At 31.0% G+C, this 25,332-nt stretch overlaps 4 protein-coding genes across 6 annotated transcripts; 2 read left to right on the top strand and 2 right to left on the bottom strand.

Annotated features, from left to right (window-relative positions):
• Positions 1–697: 697 nt before the first annotated feature.
• LOC106115681 (methionyl-tRNA formyltransferase, mitochondrial) lies at positions 698–2,940 on the top strand. Its single transcript, XM_013309137.1, has 5 exons — positions 698–861; positions 935–1,141; positions 1,535–1,668; positions 1,745–1,912; positions 2,184–2,940. Exons 1-5 carry the CDS (start codon positions 698–700, stop codon positions 2,543–2,545), a joined length of 1,035 nt encoding a protein of 344 aa, XP_013164591.1. The 3' UTR covers positions 2,546–2,940.
• A 656-nt stretch (positions 2,941–3,596) lies between these two features.
• Positions 3,597–16,735, bottom strand: Gpdh1 (Glycerol-3-phosphate dehydrogenase 1). 3 transcript variants are annotated; one of them, XM_013309460.1, is made up of 9 exons: positions 16,622–16,735; positions 16,212–16,389; positions 15,559–15,699; positions 15,206–15,313; positions 13,496–13,642; positions 13,113–13,296; positions 9,306–9,459; positions 7,365–7,457; positions 3,597–3,647 (listed from the first exon to the last, which is right to left on the bottom strand). In XM_013309460.1, the coding sequence occupies exons 1-9, from the start codon at positions 16,672–16,674 to the stop codon at positions 3,626–3,628; spliced, it is 1,080 nt and encodes a 359-aa protein (XP_013164914.1). In that variant the 5' UTR covers positions 16,675–16,735; the 3' UTR covers positions 3,597–3,625. The 3 variants fall into 3 exon arrangements, with proteins under 3 accessions (XP_013164914.1, XP_013164908.1, XP_013164909.1); XM_013309454.1 differs by lacking the exon at positions 3,597–3,647 and adding an exon at positions 5,866–6,013; XM_013309455.1 differs by lacking the exon at positions 3,597–3,647 and adding an exon at positions 6,301–6,346.
• A 1,010-nt stretch (positions 16,736–17,745) lies between these two features.
• Positions 17,746–22,893, top strand: Droj2 (DnaJ heat shock protein family (Hsp40) member A4-like). The gene is made up of 8 exons (XM_013309596.1): positions 17,746–17,891; positions 18,195–18,401; positions 18,745–18,989; positions 19,222–19,380; positions 19,598–19,753; positions 20,318–20,489; positions 20,705–20,832; positions 20,951–22,893. The coding sequence occupies exons 2-8, from the start codon at positions 18,203–18,205 to the stop codon at positions 21,095–21,097; spliced, it is 1,206 nt and encodes a 401-aa protein (XP_013165050.1). The 5' UTR covers positions 17,746–17,891; positions 18,195–18,202; the 3' UTR covers positions 21,098–22,893.
• Positions 22,894–23,498: 605 nt separating this feature from the next.
• Positions 23,499–25,054, bottom strand: wcd (U3 small nucleolar RNA-associated protein 18 homolog wicked). Its single transcript, XM_013309033.1, has 2 exons — positions 24,872–25,054; positions 23,499–24,778 (listed from the first exon to the last, which is right to left on the bottom strand). The coding sequence occupies exons 1-2, from the start codon at positions 24,910–24,912 to the stop codon at positions 23,509–23,511; spliced, it is 1,311 nt and encodes a 436-aa protein (XP_013164487.1). The 5' UTR covers positions 24,913–25,054; the 3' UTR covers positions 23,499–23,508.
• Between the last annotated feature and the right edge of the window lie 278 nt (positions 25,055–25,332).

The raw sequence follows: 25,332 nt of genomic DNA, 5'->3' as shown, positions 1-25,332 counted from the left end.
TAAAATCAATGTTATAAAATTATTGAAAATAAATGAATAACATGAAGTAAAAGTGTAAGTTTAATATGCATAATTTGCATTCCTTAATGATACGGTAATGTTATCTTTAGAACGTGTTAGCTTCTTTGAACGAATATTATTAATATAATAATTGTATATGTAACTACCTACAAAACAGATGTTTTATTTTTCACCTAAAAATAAATGTGACTATTTATTCATATGTTGTTTTATTTTATTAGCCTATATTATAGTAATTTTTAGTTTATTTGCGTTTAGTAAGCGGGGAATTTCAATAAAAATCATAAACAGGCAACAAGTATGAGTCTCAAAGAAATCGACATGAAATTATACGTTACCTTAACTCCTCCCAAAAATCTCCGGCGAACTTGATCCAGTCGGCTGTTCGAACTATTCTTCTTTTCTATGAGCTTAACAATTCTTCGGGGATTGTTTTAGTTTAGTTTAGTAAATCGCAGAGGAAGATGATAACAGGAGACAATCCTGATCCTACTTAAAGGTGTTTAGAATAAGGGTTTGCGTTCCAGTACCATAAGTTATGACTGATAACTTATTTAGTTATTTTAGCTATTGTTGTGGGTATGTATGGTTCTTACTTGCATAATGGAACGTATGTCATTATTTGACTTTGACAATTGTAATCAAAACATGAGATATGTCACTGTCATAAATAAATATGACTTGTAGAGTTTATAACCTCTCACATATTTTATTTAAATTTATTATAAGAGAAAACATTCGAAATATAAGGTATTTTAGTAACAAGAAATCGTATAATGTACTATTTTTTGGATCTGACAACATTGCACTTGGTAGCCTCAAACGTGTAAATGAGTTTCGGTAAGTTTTCAAAAATATGTATTTCAGATCCATATTTTACAATATCCATTTATAACGTTATTTTATCTTTTAGAAAAGAAGAAAGTAAAATTGACCGTCTTTCCCTAGTAACAGCAAATACATCTTTAAATAAGTCTGCCATAGAAAAATACGCTCACACGGAAAATATAAACACTTTACAATGGCCTTTGCAACGTCTTCATATTGGAGAATACGATATTGGTTTGATTGTAGCATTTGGACACCTGATTAAAGATGATCTGCTTAAGAAATTCCCACTGTGAGTATTTTTATTTATTCACTTGTATTATATTAATTACTTTTATATCGTTGTATCCAATAGCAATAATATAACTTAGTTTAATGTTTGTCACGCATACTATATATAAGTACAATTTTAAACGTAGTAGCAATTTACAAATTTCCTTGTAAGCAAAAAGCAATGTCAGGCAAGAACATAATAATGACACTACATGAAGACCTTGCTGGTCTGCTTTTCCTAGAGATTTAAGATACATAGGGGCCTTGCTCTGATCACTGGTTCTATACCCTGCTTATATCTTAACATTCATAAAAACACATATAGTAGAAGGAAGCTGTGGTCCTCCCAACATAACTACTAATACATATTTTGTCAATCTATAACATACTTATTGCTCTTCCCCTGCTCTAGGGGAATGGTTAATGTTCATCCAAGTCTTCTGCCTCGCTGGAGAGGAGCAGCACCTATAATTTATACTCTCCTGCATGGTGACCAAATTACTGGTGTCACACTAATGAAAATCAAACCAAATATTTTTGATGTTGGTAAGAGTATAGATAAAGATTCAACAAATTTTTTTTTAATGAGTAGATGAATGTGTGTGACTTTTGTTTATTTCAGGGGAAATAATAAGTCAAGAAGAAGTAGCAGTTTCAAATGATATTAAATTGCCCGAGTTGACAGAGCAATTGTCAACAATTGGTGCAGAAATGCTTGTTGATTGCTTAAGACATTTGCCTCATAGCTTAGAGAATGCACAGCCTCAAAGCAATGAAGGAGTTACATATGGTAGTGTTTTTATACTTTTAATTTTCACACTATTAGAAATGTTCTTTAAAATTACAAATTGTCAAATTCACTATGTTACCAACGGTTGCAGACTACTCAGTCCGCACGGAATTAAAAAAAATAATTATAAGTAGCCTATGAGTTCGTCCAGACTGTGTTCTCCATTTATGGCAAACCTTATGAATATCCATCTAGACACACGTAAATATAATGTAAATAAGATATACATTATTACTTGAATATTAATAAGTATGTTATTCATGTTTTTCAGCAAAGAAAATTAATAAAAGTATATGTGAAGTTAAATGGTCGGAAATGAGCGCTATTCAAGTGTACAATTTATATAGAGCTATATATGGCTTGTATTCTCTCAAAACAAAGTTCAGAGACAAAGAGATGAAATTATTCAATGCATTTCTAGATGACAATAATGAAGTTGAACCAAACAGTCCTCCAGGTACTTTACAGTATTGTGAAAGAACTAAGTCTTTAAGGATACTATGTAGGGATAGAAGATATATAAATTTTAAATCTATTAGAATAGTAGGAAAGAAAGAAATCACTGCTTTAGATTTTTTTAATGGCTATATTAAAAATGTTTCATTGAACAAAGAAAATTTAATGGTTTGTTAGCGATTTTGTGATAAATATATGTGATTTTAACTTACATGAGTTTAACTTTTTAATATTAGAAATGTTTTCATTGTTTTTAACTTATGGAAGGTTGCCAAATAGTATATTTATTTTTGCATAAGTGGCTTAAGTAACTACACTAACCAATCTCCGTGATTAAAGATTTATTTGGTGATTCCGAGTTAAGACACTATACCGATAGGATATTTATTTTAACAAGTAAAAAGACGAAATTAGATTAAAATATTTAATGAAACACCCAAGACAAGTATGTAATATTTTTTTATTAAGTGTCATATTCTATCAATATTTATTTATTAAACTGAATACACTACAGAAAAGCTATTCACATTGAGCATTTATAATTGTCTTTTTTTAATATTTAATTGTAAAATTCCACAACCAATGTTAGGAATCACAATACGTTTTTATATAAGTGCTTTGACAATCAAAGATTATTAAAATTACTCTGTGTAATAAAACTAAACATTTGAGTCAAGTGGAATTTATTTTTGATACCGCCAGTTTTTTTTTTTTTGTAAAATTGTTTAGTTGTTAAAAGAAATAAATATATTGCTAAAATAATAACACTGATTCTATGTCCTATTTTTATTGAAAATTTATGCTTAAATTTGCTAAATTGGTGGGGAGGTAAATATAATTAACAAGTATTGTGGTTAATTATGATTTTGTGACAGATATTTTTTATGAATTAAAATGAAAACAGAACTATAATAATTTATCTTAACATTAAAATAAATTAAGGAGTGTAATCTCCGATGTGAGAAATTATAAAAATAAATATTTTAAATAATAAATAGGATAAAATATTTTCGACAGAAATAAAATGAAGTTAGTATGAATCAATATGTCATATGCACTCCTTTGGCAATACTTCCACCAGAAAAAACATTAAATATACGATATAAAAATAGAATCGTACATATTTACATAAAACTTTGGATTTTATATAATCTATTTTAAACCAAATTTTACATTCATCTACTATTCAATACTGTGTTTAAAATTGAAATTAATTAACTAATTATATCGGAAATTTCAAACTTTAAGTTGTTGGATTTACTGCATACCTGCTTTTACCCTGAAAGAGAAATCAAAATGCATTAAAAATACTGTTAAATATACGAATAAACGATAATATACGCAAACATCAATTTAAGAACACTGACAACAGTTTTGCCGCACTACAAGCTACATCTATAAAATTTAAGGCGGAAAAAATATTTAAATCCACTGTAAAATATAAGTAATCTCTATTTTTTTTTTACTTAACATGGAGGTACATATTTAAAGGATATTAATCCATATGTATTATACATAAAATTTCTATTTTAAAATGTATTATATTAATTTTCTAGTTCAACTATCAAATTTCTCTCATTGCAAAGAGAGTTGAAAGTGAAAATATATTTTTTTAATTGTAGCATTTGTTAAAAGTAAAATTTAATTTGTAATAAAATAATTATCAATATTAGAAGATAAATATTACAGGACCACACTAACATGCTTAACAAAATTAATCATGAAAAAAATATATATATAAAAATGCAAAATTTAGTCCTTATTCAAACTTGGTTGAAATCTATCGAACACTTAACATGGAGTTATAAAAAACATGCATCGAATCACATTTAATTCAAACTGGCAATGATCTAATATTCTAAATTAGGTTACTTACCTTTTGTGTTAATCACACTGCGAACTATCCACTACGACATTCTGATACACAATCTTGTAGGTTTTAATGAAAACGATATATTAAAAATGTTTATGATTTGACTAAAAAACATAAATAGTTAATAATGTTATAAACTTAAGAATACAATTTAATTTAATTTTCTATTACCTAAAGGCATAACAGGTTTTTGTTACAAAAAAAGGGTCTTGACAGACAGACGGACGGATAAAAAATTGATCCTATTAAGGGTTCTGATTTTTTCCTTTTGAGGTACGGAACCCTAAAAATGATTTAACCCAATAATATACGCAGAAACTTTTATATTAAAAAAAATTATTAGATCCGGTTAAACTTTGACTGATAATAATGTGTTCACTATAAGTTTAAAATATATATTCGTATTAAAAAATTGTGTAAAATATAAAATTCACCAGGATATTGGTATTTCCAAATAATAGACATCATTTAAATATTAAAAACTCCGATATAATCCTGTAAATGCACAATGACATGACAATACAATGGTACTATTACAAAAACAGAAGCCTCTAAATTTTCATTCTTACCTTATTTTCACATTTAGCAAATACAGCAATGTGATTTTCTAACAATCCGTACTCTGAAAAAGATAAGTTCAACAAAAGCTAAGGATTTATCTAAAATATAGGCTTCTGTTTTTCTTATATGAATCTTGAATTAATTTCCAATGAAATGTTTATGAAATGATTGCTGCAAATGCATATGGCAAGTAATATAAAAATAATTTAATTTACAAAATATTCAAATACCCACACTATTACAATGTTAATTTTATAAATTTTTGAGTAGACTAAAAAGAAGACTGAATTAAGAAACTCTTTTAAGTAATACAAGCCGATAACAATTTTTTTATAATTGTATGAAAGAAAAGACATGCAATATGTTGTATGAGTTATAGTGGCATGAAAAAATAAAAACGTAAATATTAAGTATTAAAAAATTTAGTATTCATTTTTGTCTTAAGTTTATGTCATTGATTACTTATATCTAAAATTATCATAAAATTGACATGTTTCTTGAAAAAACAAACAAAAATTGATGAAGACTACTTTACCACACACACAAAATAAAGTGTTGCCCGATTAAGGAAAAAAAATCATTTAAAAAATATAAACAACTAAATAAGATAATGAAAAGCCGCCAAATTATAACAATTATGTAATTAACAATGAAGAATGAAAACATATTATTCTTAAGACTACTTCATAATTTCTTAAAAATGATAAATGTACTTTTATTTATGTAAAAAGTGAATTATAAAAAAAATAAACATGCAACTGCCAAGACAGAAATTAAATCAAAGCTGTAATATTTAAAATCTTAGATTAAAAAAAAACATTACAGGTATGGAAAAATGATGTTCGATTTTCCACAACAGAGAATAAAAAAAAAACATTGAAACAAAAAAATATTGAACTCTAAACAGCTAAATAAAAAAAAATGTTTACAACACACACAAATATTAAATGAGCGTTTAAACTGCTGAAATATCTGTACAAAAACCATTTACTAAGGACATGTTTTAAATCTGGCCAACAATGATTTAAGATCGTGCAATGATTTTTAGAAAAAAAAAAACATTTTGTTATCAATGCAACCTGCAAAGTTGTTAAAAATGACTGAAATTAAAATGCTTGATAAAAATGTAGGCGTGTAGGCGATGTTTGCGTGTAACAATTTGTATGACTCTTCATCCCGCTCACAGTGAACATTTGGGCGTCAGCGGTTTCCTAGAATATTAGTTCAACACGTTACAACACTATTTTTTTAATTGAGCGATTTTAAAAGCAATGTGCATGATGAAAAGCATTTGTTAGCGAATAAAAACAAGCGATTAGTAAATAAATTATAAACAATAGTCCCTTCAATATATTTTATTAAATGGTATAAAAACATGCAAATAAAATGTTACGTCGCGGCAAATATTTTTATACAATAAAAAAATATATAAAAAAAAATTAACAATATTTACCACGCGTAAATATAAAAGCTATTTAAAAAAATATAAAAATTCGATAATCTTGTATATATTTTAATAGATACTTATATTCTTGGGGGCAAATCTGAAAACGTAAAAAGCACATATAAACAAAAAACAACCAACATGCACAAATGAATTATTTTAACATAAAACGTCACTGTTAAATACGAAATATAGGATTAGCAGTAAGAATGAAAGGAGTTTGTTATTTTGAAACTTTTTAATCAACATACATAGAGCTACTGACTAAAGGAAGGTGCAAATAGTTAAATAGATAAGAAAATGTGCATTAGAACTACAGAATACAAATATTTGTACTGTTATACATCTAACCTCTTTGTATTTTTACTCAACAACACAATTAACAACATCAATATTTTTCCTATCTGATAAAGGGCCACTTCAAAACGTTCATTTACAATGTATCCCGTCGAAAACAGATAACGACCCCCACTGGATGAAAATGTCAGCTTATTTGACAGATTAATACATCGATATAGATAAGACCCTATTCAATATTAGCAACAACATAATATATAAACTTTATTATAACAGGTGTCAGTAATTTACACAACGATGCTATAAATACATGCTTTTAGCCTCTACCTGTGAATTCCCACTATCAAAACATTCACATAAAACATGTTTTATGGGCACGTTTCGGCGGTGAGAACTTATAGTACCACCAACATGACTTACCGCGAGTGACTGACACAAAAATCTCCATACAAAACATATCGTCATCCCTGTCATTATCTTTGACAAAAACAAAAACGACATTATATTTTAAAGGGGGATTTAGGTCTCAGAAAGTCACTGTAACCTATTTACGATTTTAACAACGTTCAAACAAAACCCCAATAGATATAATGTAACTAAGTACAATACAACGCTAATATAATCTCATCTTAATTCAACCAACTATCCACCCTTATAGACAGAACCGTTATCTAAGTACTAGCACCCTGTAAAATATACATAAATATAGTGTACATAAATAAACAATGTTATTTACATAAGTTATTGGATGCTATTCTACGTTATATGCTCTAGATTATTCTAGAAGCTATGCAGAAGGAAGCTGTTAGTGTTGATCTTACATGTGCTCGGGATGACTGCGGATGCAGTCGATAAAGTCGCTTGGTTTGAGTTCTCCTCTGCAGATACGGAATACAGCGGTGAAAAGAGGGAATCTGGAAAAAAAAATATGAAAAAATACCGGCAATATTTATAAAGACAATTTTTTGTTGAATATAAATCTAAGCATTTGTTTAAACCACTATCTAAATATAAGGCAAGATTCCTTTGTTTACAACTTAACAATACTAAAGGAGCATCTCATTGTTACGTGTAGCTGTTTGTTCAGTAATAAACTTTTAAATTTAGTAGCCTGATGTTATATCAAATACACTTATTTATGTTCTTTTACAGATAATAAACGATTCTCGCTTAAATATCTATCATGTTGGCTATGGTAGTCGTTACGTATTGTAAAGTGTGTAAACCAGCCAATTAACGTTAATATTGACCTCTAATTGAACATGGATGGCCGCCAAGTCAAACTATTTCAATCCACATTATTACGCGACGTGTGGATCGCATTATCTGCGAGGTGAACAATGTGTCACGTGGCTTATATTTCAACGACAGCTGTACGGCTTAAACTAGAGTTTGATGTATAAAATTATTCAATACTAGCTGTAGCCTGTGACTTCTTCAGTGCTGAGAGAAAAGTAACGTATAATGTGTCCACATGAACCAGAACCATTCCTCTCAAAATTAGCTCAGTGGTTTCGGAGATTACCCGGAACAAACGCGTATTTATATGTATAGACAACATTTTAAAAATTGGTCCTTCGTTATCAGGAGTGCAAAGTCTCTCCAATTTTATTAATACGTAAAAATTAATATCTTTTTAAGGAAGATAAATATATCTTTTTGCGTTCACATCCTAAATCTTTATAAAATATCATAGATTTAAACAAGAAACTGTTCGAAAAATCTAAGGAAAACGTCAAAACTATCTTTTTGGTTTTAAAGTTTTAACAAGTCGTAAGTTTAATCGATTTTGAATGTTGAAATATGTTTGTTACAGCTACAATGAAATTGTTCCTTTCTTCAGTCAACTTGTAAAAAGATCAAACTAAGGTTACTATAGGTATAAAGGTGTCGGATAGAAGTTATAATCAGAAGTCGTATGACATTGTTTTTTATTTAATGTTTGTTCTTATTAATAATATGTTATTCAAATATTTAATGTTATGAGGTCAACAACGATTGGGTTGATGTTATTGTTTATTCTTTTTAATTTGATATAATATTTTCTTGACTTGTTTTTTCATAATACGATGATTTCGTTAATATAACCCTTCTAGGATAGTAATAAAAAATTAGTACCCTATGTGATTACAAGCTATGCCGAATTTCACTGAGATTGCCGTTCTGCAGATATCTTCTAACAAACATCCATCCATCCAAATGTTCGCATTTATAAGATTGTTAAATATACTAGTCTAAAACGCCTGATAAAAATAACATTTAAACACGTACTCGTGCTTTCAATGGATTCCTCACGAGTCTTGCGTCACTTCTCACGTGATTTACTATGGGAAATGCCAAAAAAATATTCTGGCTTGCAAAAGTTGGCGGTGTATCTCGTATGAAAATATTTCAAGCTTTAAATTTGAATAGATCACTGGCAACAATATTTCACGTGCACGCCGATGTGATTGACAGGGACGATGTTACGCAAGAACGAACGATTACAGGCATGTAAAGGTTTGGGTTAAAACTTTATTCATTAGTGATAAACAAGTTATAGCTTTAGTGTCTGTTTTTTTAACAATTTTTTTTTCTAATTATACAAGCAAGTATTTGAAAATCACTTCTAATTAATAAAATCCGACGTAAAAAATACTTACAAGAGTTATGTCAACGTATCGTTAAATAAAAAATAAACTTAATATAAACACGTCCAATGCCATTACGATTTTCATCGATGGGTCCAATAATCGGTGGCATTGAGCGTGTTACATGCTTACTTGTTTTCCATATTCTTGTTGGCCAGCATATGATTAACTTCTTCCGCGGTGATGGGCCCTTGCAGCTTCTGTCCGTTCAGCATTTCATCTTCCAGTTCTTTGATAGATCGGCCCGTCTTCACAAACGCCTCCGCAACTCTCCTATTTCTGCCGCCTGTAATAAATTACGAATTAAATAAGTAGCCTATATGTTTCTTCAGACTATGTTCTACATCTTTAACAGTGGTAGAGCCCGCTTTAACATCTTCGCACGAATCGGCCCGGCTCGGTGAAATACCACGACCACACAGAAAACAGGCGTGAAGTGGAAGCGATTCCGCGTTTCGTCTGATGAGTGTGCGTCCCGGAGGCCTAATTTAGTCCTCTTTATAAGGAAAGAATGGGAAGTGGAAGTGGACTTTCCGGATGAGAGGATGCATGGAAAGGGAAGATATTTTCTTTCCGTGCATCCTCTCCTCCGTCGATTAAAGGTAAGCAACGCATATGCACTTGCGTATGTCTATGGGCAACGGTCACTTCGCTATTTCAGCGATTTCAGGTGGCCACTCGCTCGTTTGCCACCTTTTGATATAAAAAAAAATCGATGCGAAATTCCATCAAGATCCGTTGACTCGTTGCGGACCTTCTAACATACATCCATCCATCTATATAAACTTTCGTATTTAAAATATTAGTAAGATATGTTACTTCTAGTAATAGATGAAGGTAAATATATGTAATTTAAAAAACAGTAGCATTACTACAATCAAATCGGCAATTATATAAATTCCTAAATTTGATATAAAGTCATCAAACCCAAAAACACGATAATAGCGTAGAAAAATTACACGAATGTCGTAACTTATATTTGTTTAGTATTTAGTAATCTTGCAAAGTACATATTAATAAATAAAATCGAATCTTTACGGCGATAAGAACGACCCGACTGTTAAATAGGACATTGCAGGAACAGTTGATGTACAACCGCACCCACGATTAAACATACACAACAAAACAAGTTGCCATACAACTAGGTACATTGAAATAAGCCAAGTCAGAATTTAAACTACAAATTTTAACATGATAGAAATCTATACTTGATATTACATCATTTGCTGATACATTCAACATTTTCTGCAAAGTCATCTAGAGAATGTTTGCTAGAATTAAAGGAACTATAAAATAGACTTTTTATAATAGCAAATTTTATTTTTCTCCAGGTGACTTACTCTTTAAGGCAAAAATTAAGTAAAGATTTCAACGATTGATTTATTATTTTATTTTGTTAGGAAGAAAATCCGACACTGTACCGGTGTACTGTCACAACACTAGCCTTACTAAAATGTCGAATGATTCTGACACTTGACTTTGTAATGAAAGCGCGCCATTCGCGCCAAAGGATTCTAATTGGTGTCTAAAAGTTTGATCACATAAAGATGTCATTTTTAGGGCTAGGGAAGAGAGTACTTTTCTATCAGTTTACAGTTTAATGAGAATCTATTACTCTTTCAGAATTAAGCTTAGGCACGGTTTTTTCAATTCTGGATTTCAATAAGATGCGCTGAACCGTCGCGGAGTTATCGAATAAATATGTAAACCATTAATATTATTAAGATAAGATAGTAAGACGTAAGATAACTGCAAGGCAGGAATCATTGCCCTCCAAAACCACCGCTTTTTCCAGTTTATAACATTGAATAATTTATTTAAATGTTACAGGATAAAACATTTTATTTTAACGTAATAATACAGTATTGTTCGTCATCGGAACAGCACAAATTTGATTACATATAGGCCTATGATTAATATAATCACGCGTATAAATCACACCGTAATTGTAAAACAACGTAACTGATAAAACATAAACATTTTTATTGTCATCCATAAAAGCCGATTATAATGCTATTTTTTGCGAATGACATTGGCCACAAATTTTAATTAAAAATAATATCAAGTATAAAAAAAACAAGTAGTAGAAATAAAGACAAATAAGACTATATTAATTAATCGTTGTGATGCTTTGTTTTCATAATCTGTTTACATAAAGGTAAGAAAAATAGATCATTAAAATAAAGAACAGGCAAACATACCGTGCACTCATTCCACGACCTTTGATCGATAAGGTTTAAACAACAACGGTGTACTGCGGACATTTGGGTCATAGCCTAGTTCACAGAACTGCCCTCGCTTTGACAGTCAAGATAAGTGCACTTTAACACGAAACGAAGAAGCTAGTAGCGCTCGGGTCGGAAAATATTTTAAGAAAATGATGATATAATGAAGTAGCAAGCAGAAGCAATTTAAAATTAGCCACTAAGACTTATACTGGATCTCAAAATTTAATACTTGTCGCTATTCTGGTCTTTTTTCGTAATGTAATAATAAATTATTTCAATATATAAAATTTCTACTAAAATGTAAAATACCTGTAAAACATGTTAATGTTTCGACTCGATTTTTATCGGATCTTTAAATTGGGTAGGTTCCAAACACGAAATGAAAAAAATCAGCGGCAGAATTTGTCCGCCGTTGTTCGATATTATTCGTTAATATCGTGGTATCGTGGACTCTCGATAATCCAGGTTTGTCTGTATTTAGTTTACTATCCCCTTATAAGAAAACCCCTTGAGATGTACTTAATGTCATGTAACATAACATTTATAATGTAAAATTGTAAAACTTTATACTACACGGGGGACTTTGTAACATGAGTAGACAGTCATGAATACAAAGTTCAAATTAATCAGTATGCATGACTTTAACTTTGTTTCCACTTAGTTACTTATTAGCGGCAATACAAAGCGCATACATAAATATAGCTAAATGTATAAACTCTTGAAAACAAATCTTTTCCTTTTATAAGAAAATATTAGAAGACAAGATGGTCCATAATAAGGACATTACATTTACAAAACTGATAAACGGAGTCATATTCGATCGGCAGTGGAAAACACGATTAAACTTATTCAAGTTTCTATATCTGACGATACTACTTTTCAAGTATACAAGACAAGTTACAGATTAATATAACAGTTCAAAATGACTCGCAATACAATGATCACTTAAATACGTGTAAAAAATCAATATGTTTTATCAGACGCGATATCTAAGCCGGTGTTAAAAAAACTATCACTTGGCAACATAGTTGATAATTGACGTAGATATGGTTAAGTAGACAGTGTATCTGCTAAAACAAGGGTTTAGGTTCGATATTAAATTTTAATTAAATGTTGGTTTTAAAGTTCATCATGTTAAAAATACTTATGTAACTCTTTAGAATGTGAAATCAAAGGCGAAAATGATTTACTTACTATCTTTCTTAGTATCGAATCATCGAATATATCGAATAATCGAATATGTTTAACTTTTTCGCAAACGAACTTCGTTAAGTGAGCGGTAATGTTATGAACTAAATTATGAAGGCCAATAAAAAAGAAAGAAATAACACTTCCCATCCATTCACATTTATACAGCCTTGATAAATGTTTCTCAAGCTCACTGACACTTCACTATTAAAAATATACAATTGAATTTAAATGTAATTGAATTTGTTAACTGTTTACTGTTTACAAAATTCTGTTTCATCGTCATCATAAAACCTAATTTATCAAACTAGTATAACAAGATTCAAGCTTTATAGCGGATTGTGCTTAGCTGCAAGACCAAATCTTCACAAGTTTGGCTCACTGGAAAGGTGGAAAGTATAGATAAGGGTGTCTGATCGCTTATTAACGTCGAACATATCTAAAATTGTACTTTGCGTATTCTATTTCGTAGTAGCGAACCGCCTTAAAGTTTGCTTACTCTATACCTAGTATAAAAACTTACCATAACACGTAGTGATGAGATCTGCGACACCGCAAGACTCAAAGAAAGTGCTGAGCTTACTGCCCGGGTAGAATACATCCACGAATTTAATCATTTCCATCAGGCCGAGCCGGATGACAGCCGCCTTCGTGTTGTCCCCGAAGCCAAGACCGTCCACAAAGCCAGCACCCACCGCTACTATGTTCTAAACATTTGGAGAAAATACAATTGTCTATAGACACTTTGGTATCTTATATCAGCTTGCTCCTTTGCCACCTAAGAAGTTTGGCATTTTTACATAATTCATATGACTACGTAAAACATTCTAGTTTTAGTACGGACATAATAAGTTTATTTTCATACAAACGTAACGTGGAACGTGTTAAATTTAAAATATGACAAACCTTAAGAGCTCCGCATATTTCAACCGCGTCCTCGTCATCCACCACGACCACGCGGAAGTACTCCGTCTGTATGATATCCCGCATCATTGGAGCTAACATCACGTCGCGACAACCGATAGTTGTCTCACAGAACTTCTCTTCCGCTACCTAACAAGAATATTTAATTATGTTGTAAATGGAATTGTAAATTAAAAAAAAGTTAATTATTAAATAATCTAAGTTTTATCCAACGAAAGTGATACATCTTATATATAAAATACTCGTATCACAATTTTCGTTCCCAAACTGATCCGAAACGGCTTGACCGATTCTCATGAAATTTTGTGAACATATTGAGTAGGTCTGAGAATCGGCTACTATCTATTTTATAATCCCGCGCGGACAAAGTCGCGGGCGACAGCTAGAGTTTTTATACGATCAAAAGCTATAACCATCGTTACTCAGTTTATGTTCTAAATATGTATATAATCTCAACTATGTTATTTAATCTCGTATATCGATAGCTTAGATATAGTTCTGCATTACAATGGAGTGTGAAGGTTAAACTGCTTATAGGGATAAAGTCACAACAAATAATCTAATATTATCTCGCGGAAAGTTACCGTCAGAATGAAACTCTTCGTATGAATATTACTTTTAAAATAAATTCTCTTCGTTGCCTTTTTGACCGAATAGCTCACGCACTTACATATTATTAACATACTATGTATAAGTTCATAAGTAGTTCTTACAGTCCGTCGCTTAAAGGGCTTGACCACTACTGATGTGTGAGGTATTTTACAATTATTATTAACCCATTAGTGCATAAAGTTTATTAATGGCTTTTTCATTATGATCACTGTAATATATTTTCATTTCGAGTGTATTTGACCATTAAATTGTATAAAATATTTAATCATTAATCATTATAGACCGTCCGATAAATCGCTTCCCGGAATGTCATACCAACAGTATTACCACTTCAAATATATATTACACTACTGTTTAAAAAAAATAAACTGTTAGTAAAATATATATAACTCCTAAAATAACAATTTTATTTTAATTCAACGGATGTCATAAGGGTACAAGTATAATAGTTTGTTAATTTAAATATAAGTTATAAACTTATATCTAAATTAATCAAGTCAGCTTTATCACGCATTTTTACACATAACAACTTTTCGATAACTTTTCAAAGGATGCTTATGTGATATCAATAACCTAAGTCGATCATTTAGTTGTTGAACATTAACAAATTTTCTTAGTTTTTTTTTTCTAGAAAGGTTTTATAACTATAAATAATTCCTTATCTCTCTTTTAAAGAACAATAGAAAAAAAAGATTTTTGAAGAATAAAACTAGCTACAGTTTTACATTTCTCGGCGCATTTTGTTTCAGCAAACAAAGCAAGGCATTCAAAATTCAAACTCCAAGCAAAATGTATGTCATATGTAAATGTTTTTTCGCGCGTATAAACTTGGTATCTAAATATTTTACAATTACAATGACAAATGATGCAGCTCTTGAAAAATAAGAAATTAATAGTGTGAAAAAAAATTATAGGTGTAAAATATATCAAAATATTTTTCTAACAATTAACTCCCATAACACATGTAACAACAATGTCATTTTCACATATCATAAACTCGCGGAGAATTAGTGGCATTGAATGTGTTAAAGAATATATTAATTATCAATTCATAATGGTTAAAAATTTAACAATACTTACTTCGGAAGCAATGTTGGCACCCATTAATACCGCACAAGGTATCTTGAGGCATCTTGTGATAATGTGAGAGATAAGGTCAATGCCACCACCTTCTGCAATGTCGAAGCCCTGCCAAAAACATGTTGCATATATCACTTGTGTATTTTAATATCTTTAATACACAATTTATAATGTTGTGCCAACCCTAGAGCCATCATGACTACATATGTGATTAAATATAATTGCATACTTATGTATTCTATATAAAGCATTCCATAAAATTATAAATAATTAGATTTACAACAAAAAGAGCCATTGAAAGACAAAACAATTCTCATTGAATGATTGAAATAAGTGAACTTAAAAAAAAATACCTTTATCAAAGAGAGTGCAGCAGCTGTTGGCTTAATTTTACCCAATAATGTTGAACATATGGTCCTTACAAACTGATGTGGCACTACAAATATTAGAAGATCTGCATCTTTAGCTGCATCCACCACATCCGGAATAGCAACCTTTCAAAAAAAGAAATTTTATTTAACACTTTCAATGTTTCATCTGGCAAGTTCACTGAAAACTTGTAGCTGTATGAACATGGCTAGGGAGAAGCCTATATCCAGCACTGGACTATGTTAAACACATGGTTAGGGCATTAAAAAATAAGAAGAAACATAGCTATGTCAGTTGTAATTTTTTTCTAGCAAAATTCATTATAACTGAGTAAACAGATTGTAATTGTTGGACTTTGTCTAGGGGTTTTAAGTTACAATTAGAAAGAATTGATTTAAGTGAAATCCAGATGGATGAAAAAAATTGTTTTATTTTATTTTTAGGGATAAAATTATAAAACCAGAAGTAATAGCAAAAACCTCTGTATTTTACCTCCTATTAAACAAGGTTTTATCCTATTTTTAATATGGGGAGACAAAAAATAAAATGAATATTTAATCCCATAAGCCAAAAGTTATAAGGGTGCTAAGTAGTTTAACACAATTTTTTATACTATTGTAAGTTAAATTGTACTCACCACATTAGGCGGGAGTTTATGGCCGGGCAAATACTTGACATTCTCATGAGTTTCATTGATTATTTCAGTCAACTTTTTCCCTTCAATCATCTCCTCATACACCCACATAGTAACTCTATCCTCGAAATTAGGTAGCCTTGCTGCATTGCGACCGACAATTTTAGCAATTGCTGAACCCCTATTGATAACAAATGATAACTTAAAATTTACTTTTTTATAGTAAAAAGCCGTTAATTTTTACTGAGTACCATTTTATATTTAGATCTTTAATTCTTGATTTTTAAATATAATTAACACATACGAAAAAAAAAGATTTTACATAGAGCGCACACTATGTGCAGTTATGTCATCCTTTAGACTAAGGTCACGGTAAACAAAAATGATCTAATTAAAATAGAATGAAACCTTACCAATTTCCTGAACCAATAATACACACTCTATTTTTTACTTGCTTCTCTGCCATTGTTATATTGTTGTTATAATAAACACACAATTTAAAAACAATGCAAAAATATTGTATTTTCCAAAAAGTACACACTAGTCGTCACCACTATCGAATCTAGTCTGAAACAAATGGGTAAGGAGTAAAGACTAGCCGCGGCCAAGAACGCGTTAGCTTGCAAACTGATGTTACGTTATCATATCATAGCACAATTACAAGAGGCGTTATCATCGCCAATTAACGTCGTCATACATGCCAACAACCAACCAGCAACAGTCTGTATGGGGAATATGTAGGTGGTGTAGTATTTCGCTCTCGCAACTTTTATTTATCACACATCGCAAAAATCTGTAAAAATGCAAAAACAAGTTGATTTAAGACTAAAAAATAACTCCATCTAGCGTTGACTTGCGTACATAAATGATAGCTTTTGCAACTGACCTCTTTATAGATAGGAGATTGCTTGGAAATTACAGCTATTGCTTCTTTCTGAATAAAACGCACTTTTTAAAGTTCTTACCATTCATTTCATATATATTATTAGTTCTGTTCCTAACCACCGCCACCAATCACAGCCGTCAGCGCCAAAATGGCGGAAATGAAATAGGCACTAAGTATCACGGTTTTTAGCCTTTCCAAGTATAGATGTCAGCTACTTATGCAAAATCGCTGAAATTTTGTCAAAGTGAAATATCACGTTTAGCATTGACAATGTGTCAATAACTAGACAGTAACCATAGACATATTGACATTTGAAGTTTTTGATATTTCTAGAAAAATATGGGGATACCTAGTTTAAGATTTACAAAAGAAATGAACTACCCATGTACAATTTTCTACTGAGCTTAATCTCAAAGTTGTCTTGTCGTGGTAGCTGGCTATTATAAATTACACGTGAATTTTGGTTCAAATGGTCTTTCAACTTTTCCTCAATCGATGGTTATGCGAAATTTACAACAATTTTATACTGTGTTTTTACGTATTTAAATTTCAACCGTATCAAGATGCGTATAATGGAACGAATACTAGAATTTTCTAGAAAGAGTAAGTTTTTGCAATCGACTAACGAATGACGACAACGACAATATAGAGTTCTTGATTTCGATCCAATCCAAACGTCATTTGACTATCGTGCGCTAAGGTTGCTTTGTCGAAGGCGATATATTTAAAGTCGTTGTGTCGTTGTTTCTGGAACTTTGAGTAATTAATTAGTGTTAGTGCAAGTGAATATAAGACAGGTAAGATTAGTTTCATATCATATAACTGTTGGCTATAAAGTTTATCCATTCCAGCAACTCGATAAGTTTTTTTTAGATTTGATAGTTTCCACCATGCTGTCATGTCATAGTTCTATGGTTTCTAGATTTTACTTTTCTTTGTAATCACAAATTAGGTTAGGAATAAATATTTTTCATGTTTTCGTTGTAGCATTTGGTGGAGAAAGCTGATAATTTTAAGGAAATATGTATAGTTTTCTAGTAATATATATTTTTACAAGATTGTAAAACACAAGTATATAATTCAATTACTTATTCATTTAGGATTAAACATGGTGAAAGAGACAACGTATTATGATATTTTGGGGGTAAAACCTAACTGCACTACAGATGAACTAAAGAAAGCATATAGAAAGTTAGCTTTGAAATACCACCCTGACAAGAACCCCAATGAAGGTGAACGCTTCAAGCAGATCTCACAGGCCTACGAAGTTCTTTCCAATCCGGATAAACGGCGAATTTACGATCAAGGTACATTATTAATTCTCACAAAATAAAAGTATGATTACGATTAAGATATAATAACTGCTATGAATATTATGGATCAATTTAATGTAAATGTATAGCTCTCATTAGAAAAGACTAAATTGCATAAAAAGTTGCATATTGTATACTAAATTGCATATTGTTTCAGTTTTACACTTTAGTGTTTTAGGAGGTAGTCTGCCTTCAATGTTGATTTTTTTTTATAAAAGTTGATTAAATAACTAACATTGAACTACATTGATTTATCTAAAAAAATTATAAACAAAACATTCATTGCAAGTCATCATTTTACTCCTATATTGTATTTTAAATTGCACAATATTTTTAGGTGGAGAGCAAGCGTTAAAAGAAGGTGGCGGTGGAAGTGGATTCTCTTCGCCCATGGATCTGTTTGACATGTTCTTTGGCGGTGGCTTCAGTGGAGGCAGGCGACGTGGTCGTGAACGGAAAGGAAAGGATGTTATACACCAGCTGTCTGTTACTTTAGAGGAATTGTACCGTGGTGCAGTTAGAAAGCTGGCCCTGCAGAAGAATGTTATCTGTGAGAAATGTGAAGGCAGAGGTGGTAAAAAGGTATATCCTTCTAAAAATTTTTTTTAATTTCATTATTGTTAGCTTTTTAAAACTGTTTGGTTTTAAATTATAATACTTTTATGATAAAAATTGCCAGTACCATTATTTCAAACTTTAATTTTTAAACTTAAATCACATATTTAATTACGGAACTGCTTTTGATTTGCTATGATTACAAATGTTAGTCGCATTATGTATCTATGAATAATACTTATTTATTCTTCATCTTTAGGGTGCAGTTCAAACTTGCCCAACTTGTAGAGGTACTGGTATGCAGGTACAGATCCAACAACTAGCACCCGGCATGATCCAACAAATCCAAACTGTGTGCTCTGATTGCCGTGGCATGAGGGAAATCATTGATCCCAAAGACCGCTGCAAAGTCTGTCAGGTAAGAAACAATAACTTGTCTCTTTAGTCAAAACTATTAGATGTTTTAAAAATCAATGTCAGGTATACTTTTCTTTGGAAACTGCACTATACTATTTGAGCATTTCTTAAAATATAATATAAAAGTAAAATAATGATGTGTTCCTATAACATTTATCATTTCAGACAATTTACATAGTAATTTGTTATATTGTTTCTAAAAAATTATTGAATTTTAGGGACGAAAAACTGTTCGAGACCGTAAAATTCTTGAAGTTCACATTGACAAAGGTATGACAGATGGACAGAAAATTGTCTTCAGTGGTGAGGGTGATCAGGAACCAGAAATGGAGGCTGGAGATCTTATCATAGTGTTAGATGAGAAAGAACATGAGGTAATTATACATTGAGTTACATAAAACAATGACTTTTTCTTTTTATCATAAAATTATTTTACACCAGTCATTGCAAAATAATTGCAAGTCATACTATTAAATCCATTACTGGTTACGAAATGTTCTTTTTTGATTAAATATTGTTAAGTAATCTTAAGTTTAATTAATAGTAATTTATTGGAATATCAAAGCACTTCTCAATATTATGGAGTTTATGAATCAGACTTTAAGTACGCTTAGATATTGTTATAAATACTGTATTTTATTGATTATCATGATCAACAATACAGTAATGTTATGTAGATCAATTGTTAACGATGTGACTTGATTAGCATGTATAATGCTGCTAAATGTAATTGTTATTTACATTCATGATACACTTGATGTTTTTATTTTTTTCAAATCCATACATCTTGACCTGGGGATTCACAAATATTTTGCATCAGTATTTTAGCCTAGTACCTTACAAGGTCATTTGAGAAAACTTTTCTTGATTTTTTGGTACAAATTATCTTTCATGTATTTGTTCTTCTCATGTCTAATTTAATAAAAAATACATTTCAGTTATTTAAACGTTCCGGAAATGATCTGATCCTACGCTTAAATATAGAACTTGTGGAAGCGCTGTGTGGCTTCCAGAAGGTTATCCGAACTCTAGATGATAGAGACATTGTGATTACTGTGATGCCTGGAGAGGTCATCAAACATGGTGATGTGAAGTGTGTGCTGAATGAAGGTTGGTATCTAGTGTAAATTTTTAAAATTAGATATTTTAATATTTATAAGTGACCCTTGAAGAACTTTATATATTCAAGGTTAGTGTGAGTTAACAATTGTACATTGTTTTATTTTTACAATTACTTTTGCAATACAGTATATTATGTTTGAAATTAAAAATATATGACATTGGCCTTGTTGTGTGGAATTAAATGAATATTAATATTATTTCAGGTATGCCGATGTACAAAAATCCATTTGAGAAGGGGCAACTGATCATTCAATTCTTAGTTAATTTCCCCAACACAATTCCGCCTGAAGTCATTCCCGCATTAGAGAACTGCTTGCCGCCGAGACCAAGGGTAAATATTGTGATTACTATTATGTCTAATATCTATTTTTTGGTACCAAGCATTTTTAATTTTATTTTCTAAATTTAATGTCGCGTTATGGAATATCATATTTGACGTTTGCTTATAGATTGAAATCCCCGAAATGGCGGAAGAGTGCCAGCTGGTTGAGCTGGATCCGGAGCAAGAGAATCGCAGACGGCGTGCTCACCACGCCGCCTACGAAGAAGACGACGATCACCCCGGCATGAACCGCGTGCAATGCGCTACCGGATAGTCGCAGCCACACCGCACCGCCGCACCACATGGACCTGACACATGGTGCACTACCATAAGCTCTTATAGACTCGGTAAGGGGGTGTTCACCACAAATGTATTCTAAGATAATAACTGTAAATCCCAGTGCGCTAGATAGTTTTAATATAAATTAAATTAACTGCCACAAGGTACAAGAAAACATACTACATTGACTAAGTATAGTGTTACTACATTAACATGTGGGGAAGGTTTCTAACCGGTGTGATGTCGCAGAAACAAATCAATTCTGTGGTAATTCAATAACTATTGATTTTGCACGACTTTTTAAAGCTGTTAGTTGCGTTGTTACTGCATTTGGTTGTGTAACACACTGTTCAATCGACAATTCGTTGTGCGACAACCTTCCGTTCATACGACCCGGTCTAAATCACACTATATTTGGGTATCGCCTACACGTGGCGTAATCACGTGAACTAAAATTAGATATGAATAGAAATAATCAATTGCGCATTGCTTACTCACAGTTAGTTACTAACAATACATTTGATGAACACACCCTTACAATAAAAGGGGAAACGAATTCAGTATTCATATCTCGCAATCAATATAGAGAAGTGTTGTTTCTTATTTCTTTACTTTTTTGTTGTATGTGACAAAACTTTTTTGTTATTGACTTTGTATGAAATAATTTTAATAGATTATTAATTTGTAATGGTAAAATATTGCCATGTACATTTTATTGTGATAACAAAACATAGATGGCTTCATTTAGAATGTATTTCAAAATATCTTTTTCCATTAAATTATAACAAATTTTAACGAAAACTTCTCAATAAATATATAATAAATAACTAAGAAGCCTTGTATGGTTATTTAACTCTCAAATGGCTTAACATTTGTATGTGTCATTTGCATTTATTGAGGAATAAAGAAAGTAAACAGATATCTATATTGTTTGCTATTAAATTCGTTGCCTCCATACCTCTTTCATTTACTTTTTTCCATAGAATCTAGTTAAATTCAAACTTGTAATGTAATAAAATAATAATCATCATAACTTAATCGTGTTTAATAACATTTAAGTTGTGTACTTTTATTTTCTTCATCTTTTTACTGGACTGATTGGTATAGAATGTACAGTTTAGTGCAAATATGTCCATCAATCTTTACTATGCACTGATGTACGTGAAGTTTGAAAATGAAAGTATCACTTCATTTTCACCAATAAAAATAATTTCCAGACAATTACGGTAGGATCATGATAAATAGGTCCATTAATTTTAGGTGCAGTAGATAAATTCTAGTAACATTCAAATTTACTTACTGTGATTTTTATTTTTCCGAGAGCCTTGTTTCACATCAACTACATAACTGTTACTACATATATAAAAAACATATTGTTATCTCATATTCTTCAAGGAGAAAGACAGGGATGGTAATATGGTTTGTACACCACAACAGTTATCTAGATTTTGCTCATTCAAGCTTCCATAGAATTCAATAATGTACATCTTAAAATATTTGCTTCAAAATTAGCCTTCATTGATAATAGAAACTGCAACAAGGCTCCAACAATTTATTAGATTTATTTATGTGGTTGTAAGTTGTAGTGTGTCTAACTTATAGTGGTTTGGTATCTGAAATGTAAAACTTGTGCATTGCCTAAAATTGATATTTGTGGCTTAACATTATTTGTTGTATGATATGGTATCATGCAAACAGTTGGTCAGATTGTAGGTGCCCTTTTGTGACTACTCCTGTAGAATGTTAAATTTTATTGTAAAATGCATTAAAATAAACATTTTATCTCACATATTTTCTTCTTTTGTTTTTCACCCTTTTTTAGGCAAAAACCTATACTATTATAGAAACTTCTTATATTATAAATGCGAATGTTTAGATGGGTGGATGTTTTTATGAAGGTATCTCTAGAACAGCTGCATGGTTCTCGCCGAAATTTGGCATAGATGATAGAGATGTAGAACATAGTCCGGATGATACAAAGGCTAATCTATAAAGTTTGTTGTTAATCCCATGCAGACAGAGGGTGACAGCTATTGATTAATAAATACAATGGTATGTTTGCATTGTGCGAGCCAACATTGATATGTACTAATATTATGTAAAATTCTGGTTTAGCAATAGTAAGCACTTCTCCCACATTGTAGCAAAGAAAAATACGCCTCATTAAAAACTGGTCTATGGTGCTGCAGGGGAGGTATTTGAAATTTTACACTAATACATGTTAATGAGACATAAGTTTTAGACAATATGATAGCACAATTTTTTATTTTTATAAACAACCCTGACTTGTCAATGAATGAAAAAATAGTATTAATAATATTTTACAATTAGTATGAGGTTTGAAACATATTTAAAAAAATCATATACAATGGAACTTTTCAGGTAAATAAAACAACTTTTAAAGCCTTAATAATTCTTGTAATGCTTGAGCCTATACAAAAAGGCACGTCCCTTATTGTTACTTATTCCCATGTAACCAGTGTTGGGAGAAAAGCTCACATTTTGCACTTGATATAAATTTAAATTTGATGGAAAGTTATAAAACACATGGTATGATGGTAATTGAAGGATTTTGATTGCATTGGGATAGTATCCTGATGATATAGCAAGTATTTCTGATGTTCCATTAAATTTTATACTTGTTATTTTAGTTTTTAAATGGGGAATTGTTTTTAATGGCATTGGATAAAGAGAAGTTAAGTTGGACATTTCATACACATTGACAATGCCTTCCCCACTTCCAGTAGCTAAAAGTCTACCACACGCACTGGTTTCTATTCTTGATGCTGTAACACAACCTTGGTCATGAAATTTGCTTAGAGCTTTAAACGTTGACATATCCCATACAGTTATTTCACCTTGCATTCCATAACAGTACAACTTATCACAATTAGAACTAAAAGCTACAGATGCAATATTTGTGTTGTTTTTGAGTGATCGAAGGAGTTCTTTTGACTTGGCACATATTATATACACCTCATCCAAACCAATACTTGTCGCAATATACTTACCATCAGATGACAATTTAAAAATGTTTGGTTTTTTTACTACTTTGGGCAATTGCATTAATTTGGGTTCTGCCTTGACTAAATCGTAAATACAATAGTTGTGATTATTATCTGAAGCTATATAGGCTTCAGTACCATCGGGTGTGAAATGAGCCGCTGTAACATTCCAGTTTTTCAGTTTGAAGCTGTGGAGTTTAGTGTTTGCATCTCCTCCAATAGTAAACAACGAAACTACACCAGATGTGCCAGCAACAAGAGATACACTCAGTTTTGGATGAAATTCCAAGCATCGTATAATTGCCCCCTCATTGCATGTTTCACGATTTATTGCTGGAAACTTTTTATATTCTAAAAAGTCTTTTGGAAGGCCAATTGACTTTACTTTCTGCAAATGTCCAACGGTTCTCAATATTTCACTATCATCCTCGTCATTTTTTGTTTCCTTCAATTCTGCCCAAGTCGGTGTGCCCATTAAAGTATTATATTTTTGCTTGAGTTTATTAGCGTACAAACTCTTCTCTTTTGAATTAGGTGCGGCTGTATTATCGATAAATTGCTCATCGTCTTCATCGAACCATGCCGGTTTCTTTTCATCTTTGTGTGCGTATGAGTTTTTTGATAGTTTTTCAGTAAATTTGTTGGATTTTTTGAACAGAATGGAAGATAGCCTGCAAAAAAAAAATAATGTGTTTAATTGCACGTTATGACACTTCTATTACAAAAATAAGTAAAAGTAACCTTAACATCGAAAATAAACTTACTTAGATTCTTGTTTTTCAATATCTGATATTTTTCTTTTCATTTTGTATTAAATTTCTGATTCCTTTACGCGTGCTTTAATTAATGTTTTAAAATATTAACACACTATAATCTACTACTCGTGGCTCGTGGTTACTGTTTTTACTGGTTTCGACGTTTTGACATTGACATATGTCAGCAGTGACAAGTCAACGACAAAGTAAACGTAAATTTCTTTCTCATTGCCATGTTATTTTGTAATTATCTATCGCCCCCAATAACATATCGCTTGCATTTCTTAAAGTTAAATCTATAATTTTGATTGTTCCTTCTAATGAAAGAAAGAATAGTATGAGTAAAGATGGGGTTTTAATACTCATAATTTTAATTTGGATAGAACATGATATATTCATTATGATAATTAGTTCCTAAGGAAGTCTCTAGGGAGCGTTGTTAAAAAGTGATGCGATGTCTCTTTCTAAGC

Source organism: Papilio xuthus, unplaced genomic scaffold (assembly GCF_000836235.2).
Source record: "Papilio xuthus unplaced genomic scaffold, Pxut_1.1 DF827777.1, whole genome shotgun sequence".
NCBI classification, from domain to species: domain Eukaryota; kingdom Metazoa; phylum Arthropoda; class Insecta; order Lepidoptera; family Papilionidae; genus Papilio; species Papilio xuthus.
The sequence above is the reverse complement of the archived record's forward strand: the minus strand, read 5'-3'. Positions and strand labels throughout refer to the sequence as shown.